Raw genomic sequence first — 22,882 nt, 5'->3', positions numbered from 1 at the left:
TACGGGTTCCACTGGACGAGCGACTCTAAAGTCAGCCCGACGAGCTACTACTCTGATCAAGGTTGGACTGTCGCTCGTAGTAAGTACCTGAATCTTCCTTCCTCCAGTACTTTGCAAGTTCCGGAGTTCCTGCAAGGATTTCCATAGCACGCGTCAATTTTATGCTGACACCGGTCCCCGTGATATCCTGGCGTGCACTTGCAACGGAACTGCCGGTCCGGAAGCGCCTCACAAAATCCTCCGTTTTCGCATGGCGAGGTGTAACACAAGTCGCACTTGGCCAAGACTTCGGCTGGCTGCTGCTTGGCTGCGCGGAAGAAAGGTCTACGATTAATGAGTAATTTTAGTACCCTACCGTGATGTTGGGCCAAAAAACCACGAACTAAACAGACTGCGTCGCGCTGTACTACGAAAAATCAAAAACATCGTCACGTGCGACAACCAGTATACGATTGCGGATCAGTAATGGCCAAGCAGCCAGAGAAATTCTTTCTCTTGCTCATAAGAGACTACAAAGTGTATTAAACGATGTTAAAAAAAAAAAGTAAAAAATATATTTTTTATGTCCAATAAAAAATCGATTCTCAATGACCTGTTCTGCTGTAAAATCGGGACTAATATTTCCAATTTCAATGATAAATATTTTACTGAACGATATTAATACATGTTATTGAAGATTTGAATATAACAGTTGGAATAGAAGTCAGAATTAGATATACTGTAAATTGTATGATTCTATATTATTGTATCAACAAAGTATTATTGATACGCGATTCGCGGATAGCAATTTATTTAGCGGAATTTGCAGATAGAATCTCTTGGCTATTCTGCCCGCAATCGAGATATACGCTTATGAGATATTTACTTTTGCATAGAAAGGCACTAGCCGGTGTTGTCAAAAGCAATTTGTCTCTCATCGCAGGAGGTTCCATGCACCTGGCAATACCAGGCTCCACATAATCTTTCTTCACCCACTCGGCCAACCATCGCATGCTGCAATCGCAGTAAAGCGGGTTGGACCCCAGGGCACTGTAAACATCGTAATCGATAAATGGCTGGTATCGAAAATCAAGTGCGTATAGTGCACCAATGGAGTGATACTCACAGATGTGTTATAGACTTGAGATCCTCAAATGCTCCCTCTGGGATGACCGATATGTCGTTACCGTGTAGTGAACTGAGGAAGGGCAATGAAATTATAGTGCATATTTTTCCATTATTGGCGTAGAAAGATTTTAATTTGTCATTTTTTGTTTTTCGATTAAAATAAAACTTAAATTAAGAATTTATAGTTTCTGATAATCGTGTACTAAGTAACGATAAAAATAACTGTAAAATTCGTTACCAGAAAAAATGTAACTACGTTACCAAATAAAAATATAACGTTATCCAAAAAATAACTTTTAACTGTAACTTTGTTACAAGTAACGAGTTACTTCCATTCCTGGCAAAATATTGAGTATTCAACAGCAGATTTTTTCGCAGAAATAAAAGAGGCATGTCAAGACGATAGCATTAGCGAGTATTTGAATACGAGACTTACATTATTCGCAGGTTCTTCAATCCCGCGAGAGCATTTCGTTGTACGCACTGTAACTTGTTGTAACTGATTATACTGCAAAAAGGATTCGCGTATATTATAAATTGCATAAACAACTTTTGGAGTAACAGAATACATATTCGACTTACAGATGCGACAGCTTCGTGAGATTCCTGAAGGTATCGTTGGACAACATTCCGATCTGGTTGTTACTCAGATCCCTGAAAACGAAGCGGATGTTAAACATGGCGAAAGCCGCTTGAAAGATATACGGAAAGGTGCACGCGTGTTTTATTTACAGTCTGGTGAGAATCCTCAGGTGGTTCAACCTCTCCGGTTGGATCGTCTTGATGTCGTTCACGTCCAAATACAGCTCGGTGGTTTCCGGTGGAATCCCGCGTGGAATCTCTGTAAGCTGAGACCTCGAACATCTCACCACCGAACCCGCGCAATTACATTGAGGCGGGCAGTAATCGTCGCCTAGGCAACCCACGCTGTCGTCTGATGGGTGTAAAATAGTTGGTAGATCGTTAACGGGATTTGCAATTCAGATTACAAATATTAGTTTGCGAAAACAAATAAAGACGGCACAAGCAAAAGTAACTAACTTATTCGTGAAAATATTTTTCGCAGTGCAAGTAATATACCTATGCAACTCGAAGGCACGAAATACGCGTTGCTCGTAAATTCAGATTTAATTAATATGTTATATTGATTTCGATTTTGTATATACGTGCGAATCGGTTTGCATGCAAATCGATGCTATCGATTCCACGGAATACGTCATATTTGTACTCTATTTTGAATTCATAGCGATCGACCATAGAGCGCGGTAATACAAATTGCGAGAGTAAGATATATCTGCAGGTGCTACAGGTGACCAAAATTGTACAGTAATGCATTAAACGCACTGTTGCATTTGAATTCGTGGTGCGGAATATCCTTGATGATGGCATCCTTTAATCGTGGTGGATCGTGACAACGACCAGTGATTCCGGCTATATCTCGTTTCCTCAACCATCCGGCGAACCACGCGAGATAGCAGTTGCACGATAGCGGGTTACCTTGCATGTTGCTGCAGATATCGAAAAATATGTTAAACGTTACAATAAGGAGGCGGTAACACGAAGATTACACTCGGATTATTACAGCCGGTATGTTATTATTTTAGAGATATAATAGTATACATTTCTCCGACTATTTAATTACTTGCATTTTTTCACAAAGAATAAAGAAAAATAAAATAATATGACACACAAAAAAAAAAAGGAAAAAAATTTAATAACAATTTCCGTACAGCTCCAATCTTAGGGTAATTTGATTTGTCGATTAGTCATGAACTTACATGGCGCGTATGTGCGGCATTCCGTCGAACGACCCTGGCATAACGCATGTAATGGAATTACCATGGAGATTCCTACGCAGAGTAAATTGTACGAGTAATCGTTTACCACACGATAGCGTTTTATCAACGCTAGATGGTACGTTTTTCCAACGAGGTACTTACAGTGTTTTAAGGCTCGGTAGGCCGGAGAACATCTTGTTGTGCACTTCTCGCAGCCTATTCTCGGACAAAAGCCTGTGAAAAGAAAGCTCGTCACATCGTGAAACGAGGCGCACGACAAAATGGAAAGGAGATTGCGAGCTAAGTTGCGTCGCATTTACAATTCGCCGTCACTTTTTACGAGTCGATAAATATCATTCTTTGAGCTAACGAGCATACACGCATTATGAACATCGTGAAAGCACGCAGAGACGTTTTAAACGTGGTACCGTTTGATGTGTAATGCTTTTATATTCTTTAAATTCCGAATATAATGTCCAAAAGCGTTACTCGACTTCGAAGTATATCTTAAAAATATATAGTTTATAACTATAAAGATTTTTATAACTCTTGCCATATATTGGATACCTATAAATCGCATGCAATAAATGATGGTAGAATGGCTGATATATTGCAAGTTCAGTTCCCGTATATCATCTAATCTCTTATGGAACGATAAAATATTTTTATGAAACAGATGTGCTATTATCAGTCTCGTATATTAGAAACATTTTTGGTAATCGTAATGTGCAAGTAAAAAATAAAAATTAATACACAGTAAATAATAAAAAGGTCTTATTGGTCTATGAGCTGATTCTAAATAATTTCAGTGAGTTTAAATACATATCCAGTTCTACAATTACGCGCCGAAATCATTTTTAGTCTTTAAACACAATTTTCAGCCTTAAACCGAACTGTGGTAGTGTACCACAAATTAAATTGCCAATTAATTTAATAATATTGATGTTAATAAACGTTCTAAATAGCTGCAATGCTAATTTGATGTTAAATTATTTGCAGCTTTTTAAGATACTTATCAACATCGAATTATTTACAGTTAGGATGCCTATTGGTTTCAATATATATATTATTAAATTACTTGGCCATTTATTATGATATTACTACTCTAGTTTGGTGGCATTTTGAGATTGAAAATAATTTCGATACGCAGTTGTAGAATATAGAATATAATATGTACATTCACATATAAAAATATATATTACATTATTAAGTATTAATATCCAGGTGAGATTGATAAAGTCTTTTTGTTAATATTATTATGTATTTGTATCGCCGTCTTTTGACACTTTAGTTTAAAATTAATAGCCGCAAAATTGAGTTCAGCAAATCGCAACACGCAATCAACAATATTATACCGCTCAAGTCTTTGACGAAAAACCACTGGTATTGTTTTAATAATTGTCCTCGGAGACAATGCGGTCTTCGAAAATTCTTCCAAGAGAGATTTTCTAAAGTTGGAAATATCGACTATAGAAGACCGCGTAAAGAAAACAATTCTAGCGTTACACAACGGTACTTCTAGAACGGCTTCTATTGTGCCAGCAAAAGCGAAGTTTTCCAGAAAGACAACGACGGCGACGACGACGACAATGTCGCAAAGAAGAAACAGGTCGGGACTATGCTACGAAAGCGGTATAATTCGGGACTCGTAGTGACTTACAGGTCGGTGAGATTGTGAGCTCCTTGAAAGGCAGACGCCTCGATGCGGGAGATTTTATTTTTCCTAAGATCCAGATGCTGCAGCTCCGGCAACTTCTCAAAAAGGCCGTCCGCTTTGATCTTGTCCAGTTCATTGTTGCTCAACAACCTGGCGTGAACATACAAGTGGAAAGGAATGCAAGTAGAACGAAGTCGCGAAACATGCATTCGCGTTCGCGATATCCATGCACGGTCAGTTTGTTACTCGACAACGTAAAAAAAAAAGGGGGGGGGCGAAATTGGTACTTTCCGTTCGTTACTCCATCACTTGTTTTCGACTACCCACCGAGCAATTTATTCGCTACCGCGTTATAACAATGCGTCGCTCAATAAATTTTGCGAATTGCGCGCTGGAATAACTCTCGGGCAGAGAAATTGGTGCATTGCAGAATGTTCGTACGATATATATCGAGCAATAGTGTAACTTGCAGTTGATTGTTTTGCTTCGTTCGTAATTAATACGTTCTAACGTTCGGATAAAACTATTAACCTCGAATTTATCGGAGTACAAAAATGTATGTTCCTGAAATAGAATGAAATAATAAATTGCTGTAGCAATTATTAATAACTCAGCCGTTGTTTTATTTTTAAATTGGATAGTTTTAAAATTCTCGAAAAGGAAAATTTAATCGCAAAATCGACGACTTTTTTATATTAATATTTATAACGTTTACTGATAAATTTGAACGCAAAATACAAATAAGGTAGCAAAAATAAACACTGAAAACCACGTACGCCAGAGAAACATTTCAATTTTTTATGTATATATAGATTTCTTTATAGAGGCTAATATATTGATTATTGAATGAGATACGGAAAAATTAATTTTTTTCATAAAACTCCGAGCCATTGAATGAGCCAGATGCGTAATTTACTGCGAATAATAGTCCAATCTTCATTGTTCTTTTCCTATTGCACTCTACGATTTAATCAGGTGATTATCTGGTTCAACGATCGAATTAATATTCGAACTGAGCGACGAGAATTCTCTACAGACGAATAATATTCATCCTAACTACTCGTCTGGACCATTTCGACCGATCGATTGATTTGTCCAATACTCAATAATTTAAAGTGAACATTTTCACAAAAACATAATAATTCAGAATGTATATTACTTCAAATGATAAACTAATTGTAAAGTAATTGTAAACTAGAAATATAACTAATTGCAAGTCACAAATTGCAAAACGACATATTAGTTCGTATTGGATTAATAATCTTTACTGTAATTCGTTTTATTTCCATTACCATTATCTAGTTTAATTATACGATCAATTAAATCATACTTTTTAAATTATTTGAGATTACCTTTTAAGATTATATTGTTTTACAGTTTCAATCTGCAATTCATTTATGTATGTGTCTATGTTTAACATGTTAATTGTTATTATTAGCTAGATATAATTAGAGCTCGATAATGCTGATTATTATTATATTTATCGATACCAGTCGTTTCCATAATCTCATTCCTTAATATAACTGATTAGATTATTATTGCATATAAACGTAACATCGTTATTTAGAATATTCATTATTTAGATGAATGAATAATTTTTATAATTTTATAATTTGCACACATTACTGAAGATAGCATAATTATTACCAAATTGTAACGTATAATTATTACCTATTATTTATTAAAAGCGCCTCGTTATACCTTTAATTACGATCAGAGGCAAGAATGCCTGGCAAAATGAGTGTTATTATTTAGTATTCAATTATATCGAAAGCTTAAATATTTTGAAAAAATTTTCCTTATTTTAGATCGACCGACTCTTCATCAGCGCGATGTCACACAGTATTTTGGGAGACACTAAAAACGTTCGCGGGACAAGTGCGTTCAGCATGACAAACATAACTGCATGAAATACATTGCGGATGCTGCGACATCCTGTATGACATAAATTGAGTTTGTCTTTAGTTTTCTCATTTTGCACGCCCATCTACGTCTCTTAGCAACGTAACGATATAAGTAAAATATTGTTGGAATAAATTTTTTAACGGAAGATATGTCTTTTGCCTGTCAAATCTTTTCGTTGTCGATTATTTACTCATCAATGATAAAAAAACGGAGCTTAGAAAGTTCATATCCGACAGAACTTGGATAGCATCAGTGATATTAGCGTCGGGATTAACAACGTGTGTTCTTTTTCCGGATTTTATTCGTGATAATTTAACACGCCAATTAAGAGAAGTATATGTACTTACAAAGTCGACGTGTAAAGCGGCAAATCCTTTGGTATTGCAGTTAATCTCTTGTTAGAGCAATCGACTGTCGCGCCGTTGCATGTGCACTGCGCGGGGCAAGCACCAGGCAGAATGCACTCGCCAGCCCTTTTTGTTAGCAGTTCCTCGTCACCTGCGGACAAAGTTTCTGAATAGAATCGAATTTCTAACAATCGCGCCTGAGCAACACTTCCGCACTCGATCACGTTTCCTGGTCCGACGCGGATAATATATAGGTACACGTCGTGCACAGAGCAGTTGTGTGATATCCCGGCCGCAAATGAATCTTGCATTTCTTCATGAAAATTGTAGCCGAACGTAATTATATGGTAAACATAATGATGATGATGTCGATTCATTAACGATAAATTTTGATAATGAACAGTGTAATTAATGGCGTCGTTAAACGAAACCGCTCGTACGTATGATATGCCATATGTACTTGCACGTTAATCGAGTGTTTAACGTCGTGCGTTAGTGTTGAGGGCTAAATATGTTTATGTATGAGTGCGACTACGGCAGAAATGATTTATCATCGTATTATACACCACATTACAAATTGCCGGGTGTGATGTACGCATACGTAATTATATCGACGATACACATTGCAACATGTATAATGCCGTTTAGCATCTCGCGCAGCGACTGTGCTTTCTCCACGGTGCGGTGGTCTAAATACAATAGCAATTTTTATTCGTCGATTAAAGAGAAAGAAGCGCGGAAATTAAACGTCATCAAGAACTGATTTTTCTCTCTCTTTTTTCAATGTGAATGCGCGTTCGCTTATTTTCCTCTTTAACGGTTCGTACGCCTTTACAAATGAATAAAACTACATATTGAGATTAAAGGCGATAAAAAAAATATTCGTTATTTTTGTATTGAGAAAAATAATGTAACGAATAAAAGATGAAAGAACAGATATCTCACAGAAGTGACAACACCTTAGTGTTGTAGAATAATTTATATTTTATATAAAAATAAAACTGACAAAAATTTGTTTAAGGCAAGTAACGACATGAGAGAAGTATAAATAATAAAAATAAATTTACGTTTCCGTAAATAAAGTTAAAAATGATTGTTCTCCGTTGTCTCTTCCACCGTCCGTTTCGCCAATACTCTTACGTACTCGGATGAAAGTGCTGCTTAAGGAGCAACATTTGTTTCCTTCTACGAAAACTAGAAGCACTCTCCTAATTCTCGCGAAATCCTTCGTAATGCAGAAGCAAGGGTATCGTGTAAATTTTTGCCATGACCGGGGGTGCAAGTTACGAAAGTCGTCTACAAGTTTAACGTTCACAATGTAAGTTCCCGTTTACGGAATTACAGTTATATGCGCACATTTATACCGATATAGGAGCACATATGCGAGATGTTTTCTTCTTAACTCTGAATTGAGAGTTTCATGTAAATGTGTATGGAATAAGTCGCAAAAACGGAATGGACAGGGAATATTATCTTTCTTCAGTACGCGGAAACAACGGTTTTCCAAAATTATCTAAAAATTTAGATAAATATACAAATTTGAGAATAATAATACAGGACGCTCAAATATGATGAACTGTAAAAAATTTCGGTGTATTCCAGTATCTAGTTTGACGGTTCTAATTATTTCGATATTTCGACATAATTTTATCATAATGGTTACAAAATTATTCAGCTCTATATCTAACTAAATTTTTAGATACTTTAGCAAAACCGTTCTTTCCAAGTGGTATTAATTATATTCAAGCTGCTTTTATATGCAACGTGTAACAAGTTGTTTCTTACATTTTTCTTGAAAGTAATCAATGTAGCACATTGCATATTGCACACGTATCGTTCAAAGCAAATCCTTAACAACATCGATACTTATATATGCTTTATAAGTTTATATATATTACGAACGTATGACGTTTAATTATGTAATAAACTAAATTAATTATTTTAAAATATGTGCATAAATTGATTAATATAGTCACGAGATAATTTCATTGTTTATATATAAAATCGGTTTGTGCGCGATTATCTTGTATTCAAAATGTTAACAAGCAAGATGTTACGCGGTTCTGGGCTTTTACATTTACCTCTGTACAACCGCGTGTATACGTATGTATATACATACGCTTTTCGAAATAGTATGGCGTACAAGGAGAGTGCATCTGAGTGAAACTCGAGGCTGCATAAAGGAAGGTTAGACAGACTTCTGGGTATTATTCTCAAACGAATACGGCAAACGCGGATCGCTCCGCAAAAAACATGTCGTAAAAGATGCATTCTGTAGAAGGGACATTCGTACGCTTGCAATAAATTTCCCTAGAATTACGGTGTCGCAAAAAGACAAGGTAAACCACCGCGCGATAAAAATAGAGATAGAATTTTTGTAATTCCGGAAGTATATAAACATTTACGGACTATAATATAATAAGCATGCTATGAGTGCATCATACGTCGGTATAAAGCATAATATACAACGTCGAAGAACGGCTTTTAATTACAGAAAATATAAATTTGCTCTATAATATTGTTATTATTGAAATAGTTTTAATTAACTTTCTAAAATTTAAAAAGTTATATCAAAACAACAATATATTTTTATTATAAAATTCTGAATAAATCATGGTTTCTTTGTCTTTATCCAATATCTTAACGGTATGATATACTCAAATATTTTTTTACGATCTTCTTCCGTGAATAGTTTAAAGAAGAACTTCGTACACCCCGACGAAAAAATAAAATTAAAAAAAATACATCCTCTTAAGGCACGATCTTTATCTACGTAAATTATCTGTATGCAGCTTCGTTTTGCTAAATGATTATCATTAGGCAAGCATGAACGAGTTTGCAAGCGTCTTTGCGAATGTACATAACATCAGCTGACATTAATGCACACCGGGCGGTATTACGGTTAGCATGATACATCTATCGGCAATTACATACGTCCGACAAAGTGACCAGCATTTATCCTACCGTGCGAGAGCACTTGTATAGATCGTCTGGTCACCTGTTCCGGACGTGTCGACAAGAACGAAGAAGAATCGAGACAGAGAGAAAGGAGGAGACGTACGTGTCTGGATATGTGATGCAAGAAGCATTGGAAGCAACAGGAACGATAGTGGGTGATTTCACACAAGTGAAAATGGAAACCGTGGATCGGTTGTTCGTATGTGGCACGTACGCGCCATCACATGTGATTGATAATAGAGTGACACAATTGATCAATTCAATAGCTTGGCATCGGCTTTCGATATATCCTTTCTTAGCGAAAGAACGAATATTAATTTATAAATGGTAATATATAATCCGATTTCCATTCTGCTTATTCGCTTTCTCTTACTTTCCATATGTTAAGGTAAGTGCTACTTTCAATTGTTAGCATTTAAAAGCTAATGTAAGATAGATGATAAAATGTTATTTATCGAAATTGTATGCAAGGGTAAATGATGATCTCATACAGATATGAATATGAATGTAATTACATATATGATAATATGAAGATTTGAAGATGTGAAATGTAAATGTAAGTCAACGAATATAATAGGGACCTATTTACATTCATCGTGCAATATATCTTCCTCCACATAGACTACCGACCTGTATATTATTCTGCCGAAGTGTTAAGAAGAGATATACCGGAAAGTCGAATTGTGCTTACCCTTACATTTGAACTTGTCGTCCCGCATCGAATCGATCTTCCGTTTCTGCGCTCTTTTTGGCGTTTCGCATTTAGCGCCGGATGTCTCTATAGGATGCGCGTGAAGATACGCGCTCAGCCAGCGTAGATTGCAATCGCAGATGAACGGATTCCTCGCCAAATGTCTGTGAAAAAAAGAATTACACGCTGAAGATTCTTTAAAACGTAGTACGAAAATATCTTTCTTCGTTAATTATTTTAATAACAAAAAATGTTTCGCCCAAATCAGGCAATGACTGTAAGAAAACTTTTGTATTTTTATGTTAATACAAACAGTGTTTTAATGCTCCGCAGATTGGCAAAAGTCCCGTTAGCTAACGAACGTATATTGTTGTCGTACAAAGACAGCAAGGTGAGACTGGTTAAGTCTTTGAACAGGTCTGTTCGTATGCATGATATCTCATTGGCATTCAGTAACCTGAAACAATAAGTTTCGCCATAATTTCCAACAGTTGCCTCGTTGCAATGCTTCACGGGAAAGCGAGAACAATACGTGAAACCATGAATAAAAACATTTTCTTTAGTGGTTCTAATATGAATTATTAATTCTCGCCTTCTTAAAGTCGACCTTGCATCGTGCAGTATATTATAGAAAAACTATATCTATTCCAATTTATCAACTTTAATAAAACTGATATCCGTACAATTATTTGTTTTTAGTTTTAAATCTTATTTATTAAATTTATACTTCATTTTCCTCTTTTTTTTATCTACTCACAATAATTGTAGATTTGTAAGGCCTTGGAAAAGACCAGCTGGTAGTTCAGTAATTTTATTGCCATACAGAACCCTGCAACCAAATATATTTTTATCATTGTGGTCGAATAAAATAGAATTTAAAATAGAATAGAATGTTATTTAAAATGTATCGGAGAACCAGAAAAAGATACATACAGCGATTCGAGGGACTTCAATCCGTGGAAAGCATCAGCTGCTACCTTTTTTATCTGGTTGTTGCTCAGGTCACTGCGGGCGAAAAACCGGAAACATATAAAAGTATTAAACGTTGCGGTCGACGTGCGCAAAAGCGATCTGTATATACGTATGTACTAAAGTAAGTCAGTCACGAACATCACTCACATTCTTCGCAATTTTCTATATGGCGAGAAAGCCTTTGGTGGAATTTCCGTAATGCCGTTCTGTTCCAGCCGCCTGCAAGCAATTATAGAAAAACAAATTATACAAATAAGTTAAGCGAATCTGCACAATTATGCTAGTAACCGTTTTGTAAAGCTGTGAGACTATCGATCGCTTTCTACTCGTCTGTATTGTACTATTCGCGTGTTTCACTATTCTCTTTCGCCATTTTCCACGCAAATAAATATATTATCCTGCGTTTCACGTATTGTAGTACCTACATATAATATTAATCTTAACAAATTTTACGAAATTTCGGCTTTATATAGAATTAGGAAAATTAGTAATAAAATAAATTTAAATTAAAAAATATATAAACAGTGACATTAATTTGTTGTACAACAACTACAAGTACCAAATACAATATAAGAGAAAACATAAAGTATATACTTGAGAGAACAACATACAACTTAATTCGCATTACCTATCGATAATACCTATAGATATATAATACGCGTGAGTGTGTAAACGAGAAATAAATCTCAGATGAAGAACAGATACACAATACGCGAACATGGTGCGACGGTTTTACTTACAACTCAGTGGTGTCCTCGGGAAGGTGGGTTGGCACTTTCGTCAAGGAGTTCTCTCTGCAATCGACGATCCCATCAGCGCATTTACAAGGATGCGGGCATTGGGGCTCAGCGCTGCATTCCGATCCCGTTCGCTCGACCAGGCCCGAACACTTGAACTCGTGCTCCTGCAAACAATGGGTGTAGAAGTCGTATTAGGCACGAAGTGGGTTAACGAGAAACGATATCGATAAACTTAACGATCACAGAAATGTTCTTTTTTTTTCTCATACAACGTTTGGTCAACAATTGAAATAATATTATATTCTACACGAAGAAAAATGTGAAGTAAACTAGAATTCTAGTAAATTGGAATTAGCAGGTCTCCAACATACTGAAACAGGTGCCTACTTATGTGAAATTTATTTTACTTTTCTGGTAAATCTTAGAGTGATCGTACAATCATAAGATATTTTTTACACTTCGTAAAATAAATTTTGAGTTATTCTTACAATATTTTAATATATTTTACTTTACTATAAGATAATAATCACTTAAATGGATTTATTTGCTATAATTGTAATGTACTTTTTATACTTTTACATCTCTCTGATATTTTTACTTTTAGGCAAGTAAAGTTTGTTGTCAAATTCGGCAAAAATAAGCACAATATTTTCATCTTGTAAAGTTTAATCTTGTAAAATAAAAATTACTCAATCATTTTCCTCCATGTATTAGAAGATCCTGACTACTAATTTATAATATGTACATATAATGTAATTTAATAGAATATTTATAACATACATATATTGTATTTACAATAAATAAAACTTAATATATTTATGTATTTTATTGTAAACGGCTACATAAATTCTGACGAGAAATAAACTTTGTGGGTTTTGCGAACTGGAATTCAATAGATGGTAACATAACTCTAGTCAGACTCACCTGCACATCGGCGAGATTGCGATCCTTGAGATGAGCCGGAGATGCGCATCGTGTATGTTGCCCTAGGCGAGGATAAGTCTTCAAATGACGCGATAACCATGCTAAATGGCAATCGCAAGCGAACGCGTTATCCGCAAGCTTCAAAGTTCGCAAATGCGACAAGCCGTTCAACATCTCCTTGCCGAGCGTTATAAGTTTATTATTATTCAGCATTCTAAAATGAATAATTGATTTGACAAATTTATATTTTCGCCGAATATGAAATAATTTTGATGTAAAGCATGTAATTTGAATATATAATCTTCACGAATTCGTGTACTTACAATATTTCCAAATCTTTCAATTCTCGTATAGAAGCCTCATCCACACAGGTCAATACGTTATTGTCAAGTAGTCTATAAGGAAGAAAAAGCAGAATTTTAATCAAATATTTAATTTCTTTAAACTTCTTACATAAATAAAATAATGTGTGTTTGTGTGTGAGAGAGAGAGAGAGAGAGAGAGATAAATCGTGCATTTCAGAAAAATACATATATTATATTACGCTTTGAATATTAGAGTTGTCTGACCACATAATATTTTACTACTTAAACTGATAAGTGACATAGAAAAATATAAGATAGTTATAATACAGTAGATTTGAAATACTAACTCAACCCGTGAGTTTTATCTGAAATTTTATCAGAGCTTTATCTGTAATGCGAGTAGAGTTGTCATATGTAAAACATCTTGAGTATAGTTTATAATGAGCTACTAGACTGTGACTAAATGGTCTCGAGAGAGATTGTTACGGAACAATCTATCTTTGTGGCAAGCATATCCGATAAGATACTTACAAATGTCTGAGAGCGGACACTCCTCTGAGAGTCTTCGGTCCTATAGTGGCGATCTGATTGTGGCTAAGATCTCTGTAAAACAGAATATAATATTTATTTTAAAATGTCTGATTATTTGTCAAATAGTCATTTATTTTTAACATCGTAATTATTGTGTGAAAAATTAATATAATGTTGTCTAATCGAAATGTAGTTTACAAGATCTCATGTGAGGATTGCGATGCCAGCTATGTGAGACAAACAAAAAGAAAATTAAAAACTTATAGGTTATAAGAACACATTTCTGATATAAAGAAAAAAACAGGCTCTCCATCACATCTGACCACCGCATTGATTCAAATCATAATTTTAATTGGAATGACGTTAAAATTCTTGACAATGAACTCTCCTATACAACAAACGACTCATATCAGAAATAAAAAGACAGAAACAGAGTTTAAACAAACACTGAATCTTTACTAGAATCATATCTACAAATTATACAATCCCTTTCACCCTCATAATTCTCCTTCCTTCCTTCTCTATTTTTCTACTCTACTTTAATTTTTATATCTTTATTTTTATATGTATATATTTTACTTAAGATTAAATGACATTGTTTTGGCTCGTAGCCCTTCTAAATTATTTCGAAAAATATATTAGTTAGTGATGTGATATTTATGAGTTCAATTAAAAAATGAATCAAATAAAATTTTCCAATGACTCCAATTCGAAGCGAATCAAATTAAACTTCCCAATCGTATTCGGAATCGATAGTGTTCTGCCTCAATTTTCCACATATGCAATTGTTGCAATCGTATATATTCGGAAACTATCAGAACCCATCGGCATCACGTTCGCCAGAGTCGCGTTAATTCGCGACTGTCCATTGACCTCTCAGCTTTTACGCTCTCAAAGGCGGATGACCACGTCCACCATCACCGGTGCAACACCCGCTCGTTCCACTTTATTGCGGCTGTAGTCGCGAGTTCGTCCTACATTTTCGATCAATTATTCAAGAGCGTCGAATGCCGTGGCAAGTACCTCTTCGACGTGCACGATTATCCTCCAGAAAGTTGCCGCTTGTGCGTGTGACCGGTCACACGTGTACACCAGACCGTCACGTGAGTGGTCATAGACTTCGCAAGTACCTACTCCTCGTCGTGGTCGGAATCGTTATTCACGTAACGAGTGATCATTTCCACGGTCTCACGCAACAGCCGACTGCTTTACGAATTATCTTAACGTACTTTGTAGTCGGAATACTTCAAGTTCGCAGTTTGTTTCGAGTTACATCACAGAATCGACCCGTGACAAACTACGTCTAAAAATTTATTGTATATATTACTTTACTGGTTCTTTTTTTCAAGATATTAACATTTTAATATTTTTTTGATATACATATCTAATTAAATAATATTTTAAAATTACATCAAATGACATCTTATATAGTATGTTATTATCAAAATAATAACATACTATATATCATTCAATCTATCCTGTTTGCGCGTGAGAAAGTACTATATGCTATATGATTAAATACGCTAATGAAATAACGAATGAGAGTTAGCAAATAATTGAATCATCTCCCATTGATATGGAAAGACACCTTGGAACGATCGAGGGTTAGACAAATGGCGCGGTTGGAGCCCCTCGAAAAGCGTGCGGATACCATGGAACCTCGAAACCTCTTCTCGAGGTCTGAGTTAACCAAAGGCTTGTGATGATAGGTTGGGGTCTCGGAGTACGGCTCGCCATTGACTATCCATTGGCTTGGAACTCGCAATCTGTAATTATGTTCGCGAGAGAATGCGAGGGGAGTCGTGTGGTGAGCGAGAGAAGAACAACAAAAACGCGAAGCGGAGAACGAGATAGAGGAGAAAGAGAGAAAGACAACGAGGGATGTAAGGTGAGAGTGCGAGACTGGGAGATTGAACTCCCAGTTCGCTCGAGCCAATCCAGAAAGTAATTACCGAATTTCGACGCGCGGCCACGTCTGCACCGAACGCACAAAGGGAACTCGCGTCATTCGCGTTCAAGTTGGTCGGCGCGAAATATTATTGTCCCCGTAGAGTTTGATCGTGCCATCGAATAAACGTTTGTCACACGCCGCGCAATAAAAGTTCATCTCTCTAGAGTATTTTCGCAGAACTATGAAACAAATTAAAAAACTGTTTTATAACTATCGATTAGTCGAACAAAAACTTTATTCTTGACGCTATATCTATTTATTACTTGTCGCAAAATTCTTAAAAATTATTTCACAAGTACATCTGTTAATAAATTAGATTTATTTCACCCTATAAATTTAATAAATTGGAAGAATACGCGAACGGAGAAGTGCACGTAGAAAGCATGGGATTGGGTAAGCTGAAATTGAGTACTTTCATCACATACAGGGAAATTTGAGATATTAAATTCCCACTGCGTCCGATCCAATCGTAAAAAGCAATTTCCGAATTTCCAAGTGCCTACGTTGATTCGACAAAAGGAACATGCTAAAGCCTGTTTCGAAATATCATTTATTAGATCTCAAGTGATTGATTAAGAAGATATCAATGAATCTCTATTATAATATAATCAAATAAAAATAAGTAGAAAAAGTTCGCTTAAAAATTTAATTAAACATAAATTAATTCTTGTGACTGTAATTAATTGTATAATACAATATAGAAATAATAATATCATATAAATAGAAAGTAAATTTTAAAAAATGGTTCACTATTAATAATTGTTACTGCATTTATATTTTTAATAAAAATATTTGTTTTATTTATCATTTATTATTTACTATATATTTTACTATATTAATATTTGAAATTATCATATAATTTATAGTAATTATTTCATGTTTAAAAGAAAACGACATACAAGATTAATCATAAAAATAGAGCTATTAACAATCCTATATCATAATTATTTTACCATACACTTATAGGCACAAATACCAAACACATTTCTGTCATCGTACATTTCCAATTTACAAGGATGAGAAATTCAAAATTGATTCACAATGCATGATGTTGCATCATCAAAGTCGACAAGCTGGTTGAGCTCGGAGAATAGAACACGATAATGAGCTGCGACAATATAATCAACAGAGAAAACGAGCATATCGGGCGTTCGCATTATGTGCTTTCGAATCGAGGATAAGTGGAGAGACCTGGGAAACCTCTCTCTCAGATCACTCCATCTAACCCAGAAAGCAATTACCGAATTTCGATGTGACCGCGCCCGCGCGAAACTAACAAAAGGACCCAGTGGTCCTCGCCTCTCGCGAACAATTCTAAATGTTGCCGGTGCCATTAACTGTGTTACCGCGATAAGAGAACGGGACAAAACGAGATCCCACGTATCGCACGTATCATCCGCTTCTGTTTAGGAACCCTCGTTCCTTACGATCTTTTCCATCCCGGTGCGGGATGTAAGGAATCGTGAAACTTCAGAGAGAGAGAGAGAGAAAGAAGTCCACAGCGACGCTGAGGATTGCAATCTCTGGAGGACGCCCGCGCATTCTTCGGACATAACATGCTCAGGATAGTACGCAGGAAACATTCGTAACAACGCTCTTTGCGTATGTGGCAAACTGGTTTTAATAGCTTCTACAACGACGCCCTACGCTGGGATTCCTGGTATTTTCCGCTTAGCATACTTGCGACATGAGTTGGAAAACTGCGGCTGTCTGAAAACTTGGCGCGTTCTCGAGTAGACATTCTCTCTCTCGTGTAACTACTTCTGTACGTTTGTAAAATTGGTTAAAAACTAGTTTTTCCCTTAATCACAAAAAAATAAAGACGTCAAACCGCGCCGTCAAGAGCGACAAATATATAATCACATATACTTGATGAATGTATAACGAAAACCGTTAAACAATATTATTAACGTGATTTTACATTCCAGGTTGCACGTGATGTAATAACACCATAACGTCGAGGCTGAGAGGAATTTACTGCAAGAGCCATGAAAGCTGTATAATACAGCGTATTACGATCGTCGGGGATACACGATAACAACTGCACGATAATTATTACAGCCGCGCTCTCTCGAGCGATAAACCGAGATTGCGCCGCGCGGCTCCTTGTATGACGGGCCTATAATTTGTCGACGTCCGAAAATCACCCTGGCCAACCTCGTGCGGTTCTCGAATTTTGTCTCCCTAAATCATTCGCGCCATCGCACGCGGGTTCGGTTCGGCGGACGTTTGTCCTGGTTATTATCAGCTTAAGCGTACAGAGCGGACAAATGCTGGAGCGTCGTAAAATACCCAGCTTGCACGTTGCTATGTCCGATGTATCGCGTTACAAGCGCCGCAATACGGCCGCACAGCGGAGTGATACTAATCAACGAAGTGTCCGCGCCCCTTTCCATTGTGTCAAACCATTTATTACCACGTAGAGAGGTTTCATCCTCTTACCGCGCGCGGAATATACCGTACCTTTCTACGTTTGCGCGACGAGTTAATCATACGTTACGTTCGCCGCGACCTACCCACACCCCGGCGTGTCTGCGCGTCGAATTTACGAGACGAGCACATAATTAAGTCCATGTAACTTTAGGCTGCGCGTTAAGGAGAGCCTGATTAATCGCTCGTCCATTTATCGTTCAATTATCAAGCCCACGATCCCCGTATTGGCGGTAACTTTCTGAATCACCCTTGTTTGGCGATTCGCTTAATTATACATGCTAGGAAAGATATACGGTATATATATTTTGTGCAAAATATTACTGTATTACTATAATTTTATGAAAAAGAGAAAATTAGGTATCGCAGTGTTGTGTAGAGGAAAAGTTACTATAAAATAATTTTCAGTTATAACGCCTTTTTTTTTGTTCTATCTCGTTGGCTCATTTGAACAAAGAAGAGAATCCGACATCTGGCATATCTTAGTAAAAAGAGAAGATGGAAGGTTTTATAAAGCGGGGTCTGATTTAATATATAAATTAAAGAGAAACATCTTCGGAGGGAACTGCAGAATAAGCTGCGCCGCTGGAATTAGCAGTTTCCGGAGAGTTTTCGAAGTAGAGAAAGCGGTCGTTGCAGCGCGCGCGAATTAGCATCTTCTATTTTACGATTTTAACGCTGGTTTATCCACGCCGGATGAAGGATTATCGCGCATCCGAACGCCCGTGAGAATCTCGCCGTAAGGTCGCAACATAATACGTCCCTTTGTAAGGTGGCTGATCCAGCCTTATCGTCAGAAACTGTAGGCCGAGCGGGTGCTTCGGGAGACGGGAAGTTTCGAGTCCCGTCCATCTTGCCCACTTTGCAGGATGATAGATGGACGATCTCCTCCTCCTTCTCTGCTTTCTCCTTTTTTTTTTCTTTTACCCCGCTCTTTTCTTTTTTGCTCTCCGCCGCTTCTCTTGTCTCTCTTTTTCTGCCACGGATCTCTCCTTCTGGTCCCCGCCACCCTGTCATCCACAATGCGAGGAGGAGGCTCGCGCACTTTTCGACCGCGCGGGGCTGGCAGCTGCCGGGAACACCGGGAACTTTCGAACGGAAACGGTCCGTGCCCACTCGATCGCGATAAAGGCCACGATATCGCCGCTCGTCAGGCTGGCCTGTCTCTATTTTGTTTTTTCTCTGCAACCGTGGTATCCGCGCGTCGTATCGCGTTTGATTGAGATTCCGGATCGAAAAGAATCTTATGGCGCACGTTCGGTGGAAAAGCAACAAGCGAACGGATGGACGAGTCTCGGGACGGCGTAATCACTGGATCGGAATTTCTTATGACATCAAGGTGGCTCTTCTCGTTAGCGAGAGGCGAAGCGTATGTCGGGATACTGAGAAAACCAGTCATGTCGCTGAGAAGAGGTCGGCTCCTTCTCGACGGATAGCTTATGGATGAGCATAATTTGTGTATACAGAACGGTCCGCGACGGCCGGGGCTACGTGTTCTTTCGATACTATCGCTTTCTGAGATCACGCAGCCAGAAGTACTCTATACTCAGAAATATAACTTCGATAAATTGTAACGAGTAAAACCGGTTAGTGATCACAAATAAAAAATCGTAGGAACTTCTTTGAGCATTTTATTCATATAATTATTTCTTGGAAAGAATCATTAAAGAATCCGATATTTATTTTTAGCATTCGCGAATATATATATCGATGCACGTGACTGGTTTTGATTCACCAAGTTTTATTCAAGATTCATGTACAACGCGAAGCCCTGATTTTATCATTTCTAAGTAATGACTTCATCGATCTCTGTGCCTGGCAAATGTCTAAAATCCTACAATCCCCGCCTTATTCGTTTCACCTTCACCGTTACTAAATCAGGTCTCGCTAATAAGACAGTCGGCCAGCGATAAGCGCGTACTCAAGCAGTTGGTCACGTAAGATAGGAAACACTTTGGCGTAGTCGCGTGCACACAGAGGCGAGTGTAAGCTGAAAGCGTCGTTGCGGTGCAATCACCGTTGTGGTGGGCATCGGGAACGTTGCATATCGAACGATCGCCTTTAAGACGCTAAAGCCCGGGGTGAAAAGTCGCGTATGCAGCGGCGCGTACATTCGATCGAGGAGTCTCGCGTGGCAGGTTGCACAAGCCCCTAGTTTACCCGCCCCCTCAACAACCCCTGGCAATACATACGTACATACGGTAGAGATATGTAGGCCGTCGTCTGAAAAGTTTATACGATATAAACCCTCTCCCCTCGTCGTCGCGCTTGACACAATGATATGAGGAAGAGAGAGCGAGTGAAAGAGAAAGAGAGAGATAGAGAGAGAGAGAGAGAGAGAGAGAGAGAGAGGGGGGGACGAATGCGGAGGTCGTAACGCACGTGCGTATTATGCGCGTCTGCGGAAGCTGACATTCGGACTGATCTCACGTGTATATAATTATTCTCCCGAGATTCTCGCTCCACCAAGAAATACCGGTACGGATGTTTCTACGATATTGCAAACTTTCATGACGTTGTGTAGACATCGTTGCAACATCGCTCTCTCCGTATCTCGCAATACCGCTGCGCCATTTACCCGCGCGCGTTTATGTATACCGTAGACCGCTGACAGAACGCATAAATCCCGCGGCACAATACGCTCGCGGGCTCTTAACGAATTCTGTTCTTACGCTCGTCGATATCTCGCGCTACACAGCGATGAAATAATTCAAATTCGCAATATCACCGCAATTATGCCCGTCAAACCTGTTAGTGAGACACTAATACATAACGCGAACAGTCATGAATGCCGGTAGATATTTATCCGTAACGTTGCGTAAATGAAGTCTGATTGTCGACAAATCTATTTAGAAATTACGCGTTGTATCTCCGATCAATTTGAAAATAGCAATGTTAATATTCTCGCAGGCGTACTCACAGGCGTTTTAAATTCATCATGTTGCTGAAGAGAAGATCGGGCAGATGACGTATCTGATTGTTGTTTAGCCGTAGCTTCTCCACCGCCACCAGATCTTGGAAAGCCCCTCTTTCGATGGTATGTATTTGATTGTTTGATAGTAATCTGTAAATTAACAATACTTCCGTTAATAATATAATACTCGTAACATTAAAAAAAGAATTATTGTAATATATTATAATAATCAACGCAAACAATTCTATATATTGTCTAACATAGAACTTAATATTAAAATAATAATGACATAAATTTGACGATATGTGACTATTTCATAATTTTGAAACTTTTGTTGATAAAGTTGAAACTTTTAATTATACATATTCTATATATTGTTGTTATTTTAAATGCAATCAAGGAGAGATATAAAAATGAATGCAACCTAATAGAATGTACTTGTTATTTACGACTAACTAAAACTATTGATCATTGTTAATAATTTTTATTTGTTAAATTAATATTATATTATACATCTAATGTAAAGAGTGATTCTGATTTTGACTCTTCAATAATTATGTATTTTACACTAATGAAATATTCGATTTTTCATCACTTTCTTTAGTTCATATATTTATTCGCTTCTTGATTCTTTTAGTGCAGAGTAAGAAATAATGATACTTTTAGTGGTAATTTTTAACTGAGAAAATGAAGAATATTTCTACTTACAAAACATGGAGCGTTGCCATGTCTTCAAAATCGGTCTTGAATATCACCGATATATTATTTCCTTGGAGATCACTGCAACAAGAAGAACAAAATAGATGTTAATATTTCGGTTCTTAACAAATAAAATATAAATTAGTAACTCGAAAAAGTACGCACGTTCATTCATTGATAAATTAGATTAGATAATAATCTAACTAGAATATACACGTTATTTCACATATAATTATATTACGTATAAGTGCACTTACAAAAATGTTGTTTCTAATGTAATGTAATTTCATGTCAAAGATTCGTTGGTATACAATTCTGTCGATTCAGAGAATGTTAGTCGTTACCCATCTTTGACGCGGAATAAAAGCTGAACAATCGTACGCGAGGAGTGAGGATGACGAACGCGGTATCGCCGTTCTGCCAATAAAGGGTTATACCACTCCGTTACGAGGAAGCGTGAATTTACTCTTGATGTCGAAAAAGGAGAAGACTGTGAAGTAGCCGTCAAACACAGCCGTACGCCAAGCGTCTACCTCCCTCGGGGAAGTTATTAAGGCCTTATTAAATTGGTTCCTTTTCCCGTGGAAACTTTTTACCTGACAAAAAGCTCGGGGTAAGAGCGAGTAACAAAGTCAGCCTACGAGCGCTTTCTCCTCTCAACGCGGATTTCTCCTTTCTGGCTCGACAACTGGCGTAAATTATTCCCTCGTTTTCGTCTACTGACGTGTAATTCTCCGCCGACGACAAAATGACGGAGTTACATTTCCGGAATTCACATGGGATTTAATGCTTGTATATGGACACTCGATAAAATCGTGATTCTTTTTTAAATCATTTGTCGCCCGTAAACTTCTATTTTTATGGACAAACAATGTTACAAAAAATCATATTATTCTATACATCCTCTGATCATACAATTGTTCTATTTCATTTGAATCTTATATGACATGAAACATTCTATCTTTATTTTAAT

The 22,882-nt window shown here is 37.2% G+C and overlaps 1 protein-coding gene across 1 annotated transcript in view; it reads right to left on the bottom strand.

The window, feature by feature from the left end:
* sli (slit guidance ligand) overlaps positions 1 to 21,938 on the bottom strand; it is a 31,350-nt gene extending 9,412 nt beyond the window's left edge. Inside the window, exons 1-22 of the mRNA XM_018543800.1 lie at positions 21,919 to 21,938; positions 21,217 to 21,360; positions 13,916 to 13,987; positions 13,403 to 13,474; positions 13,080 to 13,293; positions 12,156 to 12,319; positions 11,563 to 11,634; positions 11,377 to 11,448; positions 11,201 to 11,272; positions 10,746 to 10,900; positions 10,444 to 10,614; positions 6,795 to 6,945; positions 4,546 to 4,692; positions 3,048 to 3,119; positions 2,886 to 2,957; positions 2,452 to 2,615; positions 1,840 to 2,041; positions 1,690 to 1,761; positions 1,544 to 1,615; positions 1,106 to 1,177; positions 866 to 1,029; positions 88 to 307 (exon numbers count right to left, since the gene is read on the bottom strand). Coding sequence (XP_018399302.1) covers positions 88 to 307; positions 866 to 1,029; positions 1,106 to 1,177; positions 1,544 to 1,615; positions 1,690 to 1,761; positions 1,840 to 2,041; positions 2,452 to 2,615; positions 2,886 to 2,957; positions 3,048 to 3,119; positions 4,546 to 4,692; positions 6,795 to 6,945; positions 10,444 to 10,614; positions 10,746 to 10,900; positions 11,201 to 11,272; positions 11,377 to 11,448; positions 11,563 to 11,634; positions 12,156 to 12,319; positions 13,080 to 13,293; positions 13,403 to 13,474; positions 13,916 to 13,987; positions 21,217 to 21,360; positions 21,919 to 21,938 — 2,636 coding nt within the window. The remainder of the gene's footprint in view (positions 1 to 87; positions 308 to 865; positions 1,030 to 1,105; positions 1,178 to 1,543; positions 1,616 to 1,689; positions 1,762 to 1,839; positions 2,042 to 2,451; positions 2,616 to 2,885; positions 2,958 to 3,047; positions 3,120 to 4,545; positions 4,693 to 6,794; positions 6,946 to 10,443; positions 10,615 to 10,745; positions 10,901 to 11,200; positions 11,273 to 11,376; positions 11,449 to 11,562; positions 11,635 to 12,155; positions 12,320 to 13,079; positions 13,294 to 13,402; positions 13,475 to 13,915; positions 13,988 to 21,216; positions 21,361 to 21,918) is intronic.
* Positions 21,939 to 22,882: the final 944 nt, after the last annotated feature.

The sequence above is a fragment of the Cyphomyrmex costatus genome, unplaced genomic scaffold (assembly GCF_001594065.2).
Source record: "Cyphomyrmex costatus isolate MS0001 unplaced genomic scaffold, Ccosl1.0 scaffold4, whole genome shotgun sequence".
NCBI classification, from domain to species: domain Eukaryota; kingdom Metazoa; phylum Arthropoda; class Insecta; order Hymenoptera; family Formicidae; genus Cyphomyrmex; species Cyphomyrmex costatus.
Note: the sequence above shows the minus strand (reverse complement) of the source record. Positions and strands in the feature narration are given on the sequence as shown.